This window comes from Plectropomus leopardus, unplaced genomic scaffold (genome assembly GCF_008729295.1).
Source record: "Plectropomus leopardus isolate mb unplaced genomic scaffold, YSFRI_Pleo_2.0 unplaced_scaffold2392, whole genome shotgun sequence".
In the NCBI taxonomy this organism is placed as follows: Eukaryota; Metazoa; Chordata; class Actinopteri; order Perciformes; family Serranidae; genus Plectropomus; species Plectropomus leopardus.
This window is the reverse complement of record NW_024625958.1, coordinates 1-7,072: the sequence shown is the minus strand read 5'-3', so window position 1 is coordinate 7,072 and position 7,072 is coordinate 1. Positions and strand designations below refer to the sequence as shown.

The 7,072-nt window shown below is 44.4% G+C and overlaps 2 protein-coding genes across 2 annotated transcripts; both read left to right on the top strand.

Moving 5' to 3' along the window:
- The first annotated feature begins 235 nt into the window (after nt 1-235).
- LOC121966303 (equilibrative nucleoside transporter 1-like) lies at nt 236-2,420 on the top strand. Its single transcript, XM_042516407.1, has 4 exons — nt 236-341; nt 541-608; nt 686-794; nt 2,337-2,420. The coding sequence occupies exons 1-4, from the start codon at nt 332-334 to the stop codon at nt 2,411-2,413; spliced, it is 264 nt and encodes an 87-aa protein (XP_042372341.1). The 5' UTR covers nt 236-331; the 3' UTR covers nt 2,414-2,420.
- Nucleotides 2,421-3,324: 904 nt separating this feature from the next.
- LOC121966301 (acylphosphatase-2-like) lies at nt 3,325-6,814 on the top strand. The gene is made up of 4 exons (XM_042516406.1): nt 3,325-3,824; nt 3,986-4,002; nt 4,088-4,197; nt 5,908-6,814. The coding sequence occupies exons 1-4, from the start codon at nt 3,773-3,775 to the stop codon at nt 6,020-6,022; spliced, it is 294 nt and encodes a 97-aa protein (XP_042372340.1). The 5' UTR covers nt 3,325-3,772; the 3' UTR covers nt 6,023-6,814.
- The last annotated feature ends 258 nt before the right edge of the window (nt 6,815-7,072 follow it).

Below are 7,072 nucleotides of genomic sequence, written 5' to 3'. Positions count from 1 at the left end.
GTTCACACACACGCTCACACGCACACACACACACACACACACAGTTGAGTTTAATGACTTTTTAAAAATCTATAATGATAAATAATTGAATAGAAACAATAAACAGCAAACTGGATGAATGTCGCCGTTATTGAACCGTTATTGAACCGTTATTGAACCGTTTGTTCAATGCTGCTGTTTCCAGCAGCAGCTGCAGTCCTTTCTTTGTGTTTTTGCTTTGAGAAAAAATGTTTTCATGTCTTGTTTTTTTGATTTTTTTTAGGAGTTTTACCAGTTTCATCAGCAGAGAAACAGGAAACAGAAACCTGATGAGGAGAACTCTGTGAATCTGATGAACCCAGGTATCCAAAAAAAACACAACACGCCGCAGAAAAAAAAATCGAACATGAATTTAAAAACTGCAGAAAAACTCGAACATAAATTTAAAAACTGCAGAAAAACTCGAACATGAATTTAAAAACTGCAGAAAAACTCGAACACGTATTCTTGAATGAATTAGAAGATTGAAAATGTTGATGAATGAATGATTTTCTCCTTCAGAAAATAACAGTGAAGCTGCTGATCAGAAAACACGACCGAACGTCTCCATGATCAAAATCTTTAAGAAGGTCAGAGACACAAAAATCACTATTGATCAGTGACATCATCTTCATCATTTATTAGTCTGCTGACCTTTGACCCTCAGATCTGGCTGTTGGCTCTCTCCGTCTGTTTCACCTTCACCGTCACCATCGGCACGTTTCCCGCCATCACCGCCGACACCAAATCCACGCTCGCTGACGGAGGCTCCTGGGGTGAGTCGATGCGGAGGTTTCCTCTTCTGTGGTGGTCTCGTGTGGTTCTTCTTTTTCCCTCCGTCAGGTGTATGTTTTTGTTGTTCTCACCCGAAACTCGCCACGTGGCGGCGCTCTGTCATTGACCCTCAGCATATACCCATGATGCCTTAGGTCTCCCTCTGCGTCAGCTGTTTATCAGGGTTGTAAATCACTGGTTTCATCACGATACAATATTTTTTCGATACTTAATAATAACTGTCAATGTTCGAAGACAAAACAGCTGTCTTTAGTCGGTCACATTCCCCCCACATGCACAACACGCTAATGTTATTAGCATAAGCCTATGGCATTTTACATTGCAGAAATTAGCTTAGCAGCTAGCGGACTTTTCCTCTCCTCATAACTGAACCGGTTTCATTTTGTTTATGTTTCCTGTGACTCACCGCTGCTTTAAGTCGCCGCACCTCCGACAGAACAGGAGACAACAAAACGTTTCCACACTGATGATTTATTCGTTTATTAGTAAACAGCGTTATCCTCATCGTCTTCTCTGGGCTGCTCGCCATCATCTGCCGGACGCTGTGTGACGGTGACTCAGACTGTCAAAGACACTGTTACCGTGAAACTGTTACCGTGACATCAACAAATGCGCATGGTGGGACGCAGCAGCGCGTCGTTATGTTTACGCAGCAGGGGCCATCACAGGGGCCATCAGCTGACGCCGTCTCTCAGTGTCTCATGTGCAGTTCCGTCCAGCTGCGTTCTCCAGTGGCGTTGCACGTGGACGCGAGCGTTGCCCTCCGGCCGCCTGCCAGCGTATCATAACAACGCCACCGATTCTGACTTACTGCTTTGTCAGCCGGCGCCGTCCAGCCGGTTGGGCACTGAGCGGCTTTTGGCATCATGCTTGTACGCTGAAAGCGGCGCCGTGTGACGAGTGAGAACAAACCGCGTGTTAGACCTCAGACACGTGAACAGCATCGTTGCCCCCCTAAACCCGAGCGCGTGTGAAAGAGACGGCGGCGACTCGCCAGTCGGTCTTTGATGCAGATAAAAACACGAGGACCTGAACTGATCACTGGGTCGGTTTGATCTTCTTCGTTGGTGTCTTGGTTTGTAGTCGGTCTGTAAGTGTGTTTGTTCGTGTTCAACAGAGCGCTACTTCATCCCCGTCAGCTGCTTCCTGCTCTTCAACCTGTGCGACTGGGGGGGGCGGAGCTTAACGGCAGTCTGTATGTGGGTGAGTCTGGGACTTCCTGTGTCCACTGTGTGTCATCTCTCAGTGTTGTTTTAGCTCGTGTAGTGTCTCTGATGTCTCTGATGTCTCTATCGTCTCTGATGTCTCTGTTGTCTCTGATGTCTGTCATCTCTGATGTCTCTGATGTCTCTGTTGTCTCTGATGTCTCTGATGTCTCTGTTGTCTCTGTTGTCTCTGATGTCTGTCATCTCTGATGTCTCTGTCGTCTCTGTCGTCTCTGATGTCTTTTTGAAGATGTCTCAGCTCGTGTGTCAATGTTTTGATCAATGAAGAAACGGCTCAGTTATCGTCTCTGTTTCCAGCCCGGGAAGGACAGTCTGATACTTCCTGTGTCCATCGTGTGTCGCCTGGTCTTCGTCCCTCTCTTCATGTTGTGTAACGTCCAGCCTCGTCTCCACCTGCCCGTCTTCTTCCAGCACGACGGCTGGTTCGTCGTCCTCATGATCCTCTTCGCCTTCAGCAACGGATACCTGGCCAGCCTCTGCATGTGTTTTGGACCAAAGTAAGACATCCAGAGGACACCAGAGGACACACGAAAACACACCAAACACGGCAAAACAAACAAAACAACCGAAAACACAAAAACAAACGTCATCAAAAACAAAGAAGACATCCAAAAAGCTGAACATAATAAAGTTATCTGTGTTATAATTAATAATAATAATCCTGATGATTGGGCTGAATAAGCTGAGAAACAGGAAGCAGTTTATCAGGTCAACTTTAAACGTCGTTCAGCTTTCACGTGAAACTTCGCTGAACTTTCAAACTCTTCATCACTGCTGAGCTCAACGAGCATTCAACATTTCAGACACAAACACGGACTCACAATAACTCCTAATCAACCATTAAACATCTGACAATAAACACAATAATAACTGTTAACTCACACATGAAATACGGTGTAATAAACACAATAATAACTGTTAACTCACACATGAAATACGGTGTAATAAACACAATAATAACTGTTAACTCACACATGAAATACGGTGTAATAAACACAATAATAACTGTTAACTCACACATGAAATACTTTGTAATAAACACAATAACAACTGTTAACTCACACATGAAATACTTTGTAATAAACACAATAATAACTGTTAACGCACACATGAAATACGGTGTAATAAACACAATAATAAATAATAATTTTGGGGTTTTTGTTTTTCAGGAATGTTCTTCCTCATGAAGCAGAAACAGCCGGAGCTGTCATGGCTTTCTTTCTGTCTCTGGGTTTGGCTTTAGGAGCTGCTCTGTCCTTCGTCTTTAGAGCTCTGGTTTAACTGGAAAACTGCGTCTTAACTGCTGGTTTAACTGGAAAACTGCGTCTTAACTGCTGGTTTAACTGGAAAACTGCGTCTTAACTGCTGGTTTAACTGCTCCTTCAGTGAGTTTTTAAAAATGAAGCGGGACTTTGGGGCAGAGCGAGTCCTGCCGAGCTACAAAGACAGTGAAGAAGACGTCTGTGTCCCACCGAGTGACATGATGTGACAGGACAAGTGATGTGGACAACAACACATCTTACGTTCAGCAACAGATAAATAAAATGATTTCTGAATCTCTGTTTTCAGTGGAGTGGTGATGCTTTCATTTTGAAGGGTGTGACAGGAAGCTGCTGGGTTTTATTTTGACATCAGTGTCAGATATCAGATAAAAATAAACGCGGCCGTGTGCCGAGTTTAAGGCGGACTCTCGTGTTTCTGAGTGTGGCTTCGTTGCTCTCTCTAAAGTCATTATGTCTGATAAACTGACTTCGGTGGATTTTGAGATTTTCGGGAACGTGCAGGGTGAGTCACACGCCACACGTCACATGTATGTTACTGTGTGTGTATGAAGACACGTGAACATGTCTGACGCTTTCTTTCTTTATAATATAGACATTTTATTTATAAAGGACATAAATATCAAAGAGAGTATTTCTCATCAGTAACGAGGCGTCTGTTTGCAGGAGTTTGCTTCAGGATGGTGAGTCTCCAACACCGGCATCAGTAATAACATGATTACGAAACGTGAGTGACATGAAGCGTGACGCTGCCCGTGTGTCCGTCAGTACACGGAGGATCACGGTCTGAGTCTGGGACTGAGCGGCTGGGTGAAGAACACGCGACAGGGCACCGTGATCGGTCAGGTCCAGGGACCGCGGGACAAAGTCAACGACATGTGAGTCCAGACTCTTTGATCTTTGGTTTTTTCATGGTTTTATGGTTTTTACTTATTTTTCGTGTGTTCTTCTTGTTTTTGGTTTTCATAAACCATATTTTCAAATATATGATTTGTTTGAAAGTTACTATAGAAATACAATTTATTGATTGACCCTTTTACCAAAAAACAACACAAAAAAAGACCTCAGCGTCACTTCAGTAACAGTCGATGACAGTTTCCTGTCATAATCTCAGCGGGAGAAGCTGAGAGTTCAGAAAAAAACGTCGCTTCTCGTGACGCCATCCATGCTGGAAAAATGGCGTCATTGCAACAAAACGCACACATTCCCGGACCTCCGGGGGTCTGCGGCCCCAGACCTCCGGGGGCCGGTGGAGTCTGTTTGTGGATTCTGTTTGAGTCGGTCCTGACTGTTGGGGAGGAAGCGGAAGGATAAATCACTTTTTAGATAAACATGGTTTTAAAGACGACCTCAGCGACACAAAGGCGTCTCGGCTGTGGTCGAAGACTCGCTCGTCTGATACTCTGAACACACGACGACCAAATTAAGTATAATTTGCCTTTAAACGTCCTTTACCATAAAGACAAAAATATTGAATTTCATTACTAAGACTTCTGGCAGAACAATAAATGATTTGGATGTTTGGCCTCAGATCTCACTGAGAGACACTCGAACGTCTCTGTTTCACCTCCATGTCTTTGATTTTGGGAGCGGAGAGAAAGTTCTCTCTGAACATTTGCTACAGACCCTTTGCAGCTGGTGTAATGAGCGTGGGGCCGCCTGGGCCGGTTGTTGGGGGCCCTCTGCTGGTCCGGAGGGCCCCGCGCCCCCTCGGCTGACGTCCCGGCTCCGGAGATTCGCGGCAGCTGTGGTTGAAGCTGCATGTTGAGACGCTTTGGGTCGATGCGTTCTGGATTCTGGAGGTTTTATGAGCGTCGGGGGCAGAGAAGTTTAGCCTAAAGCGTTGAGGTTCGCCGTTTATCACAAACCTCACGTGGACGAAGCCGGCTGCTGGTTGATCACACGGTGTCCTGATGTTACCGTTGATGAGAGGCCGACAGGAGCTCGGTGACAAGATCCGTTCATGGCGAGAGCGCCGCTCAACCAACCATAAGGATAAACAAGGTGCCATCTAGTGACGTAACTTAGTGACACGATGTGTCTTAAAGGCACATTTCACAAGTTCAGCTGTTACTAAGTCAACAGAAAAAACATTTTACGTTCCGTACGTTTCGTCTGCTGTGAGGAAACGCCGGCGTCCATCAGCCGAATGACCGGAGGGAGCAGGTTCAGATATCCGCTGCTGAACTGATCATTCTGAAAATCTCTATCACCATGTTTGGGACGTTGCCTTAGCAACAGAGTTCCACCAATCCAGTTTAAGGATACGAGCTTCTTTCCTGAAGCTGCTGATGACGATATTTAGCCCACACAGAACACAGAAACTTGTTTACTTTTACGGTCGGGCTGAAAAGCTGAAGCGACATTTAGCGTCCCGTCCACTCATGAAAACAGACACATAAAACAACCCGCGATCGCCACCAACATCCGGCTTTTTTAACGGGAAAGGTTTCAGCGGGCGATCAGATGACTCGGGCTCAGTACGAGTCACCGAGTGCCCCCTCACTGTACGTGTTCGTTTGATTCATTGACTGAAGAATTCGTCTCTGAGACACATCGCCCACCTTTCTTCTTCTTGTGTTTTTCAGGAAGCTCTGGCTGAAGAGCGTCGGGAGTCCCAGCTCTCGAATCGACCGAGCCGTGTTCTCCAATGAGAGAGACATTTCTAAAGTGGAGATTCACGGCTTCTCCACTCGCTACTGAGCATGCTCAGACACCTCTGACATCACATCAGCTATAACCCAGAAACCTGCAAAAGTCTGCACTGCCACTGAAAACAGCTTTCACAGTTAAGTCATCAAATAGTTAATGACACATCTGCTGATTACTGACCGATTCATTTATAAAGAAACGCTTCAGTTCATCTTTTACTTTCTCCTGGTCACCGAGTCTCTTTTCTCCATTTAATGTCCTTTAAAAACATCATCTCAGTACTTTAATACGTTTCCTCAGCTGACATTGTCCTGTTTCAAACACAGAGCACAAACACTGGTGGGACTGGACTCAGGCGGCTCAGTGCTCATTAAAGCGCCGATGTTTCCTTTCAAGTGGACGAATCCACTGAATTTCTGTCTCGCTGTACAAAGAGTCTGTAACGGTTTGTAGTCCGATGACCCCGAGTGACTCAGTGTTTCCCCTCATACGTGTCTGTTAGTTTTACTGTCTGATGTTGTATTTGTGTTTGATTAATGGCATTTTAATTGAATTCTTAGTTTCTCGAAAATATAGCATTTCAAGAAATGGAATAATATAGCGCGATAAAAAACAACCGCAGAAACGACGCAGAAGAAAGTCATTGTATAGTCCACCGAGAGAAAACAGCCGATGAAACTGATGTTTTTGATGTTGAAAAAGTTCATACTATAGCATGTCAAAAAACCTGAAGAAAACGTTGACATTCTTTGAGACGGGAAAATGAGCTAAAATAGTCAAGGTTTAGTCACTGTATACCATGTCACAAATGCCACAGAATAACACATTAAAAACACTGCCAAAGAAGTCACGGATTTTTGAACTGTTTTGTTAAAAACTAAAATATATCGTGAAAAAATGATCAAAGAGGTGATGTTTTTGATGTTGAGAATAGTCGTGTTTGCATGTTGAAAAATTAGCATGAAAAGAGGGTTTTCATATGGAAAATAGTCAAAGTGAGCATATTAAAAACCGACATCACATAAAATGTCAAAACAGCGGCAAAAAAAATGTAACTACACAATACTATGTGGTTTTTGGTCTTAGTTTCCACTTTGTACA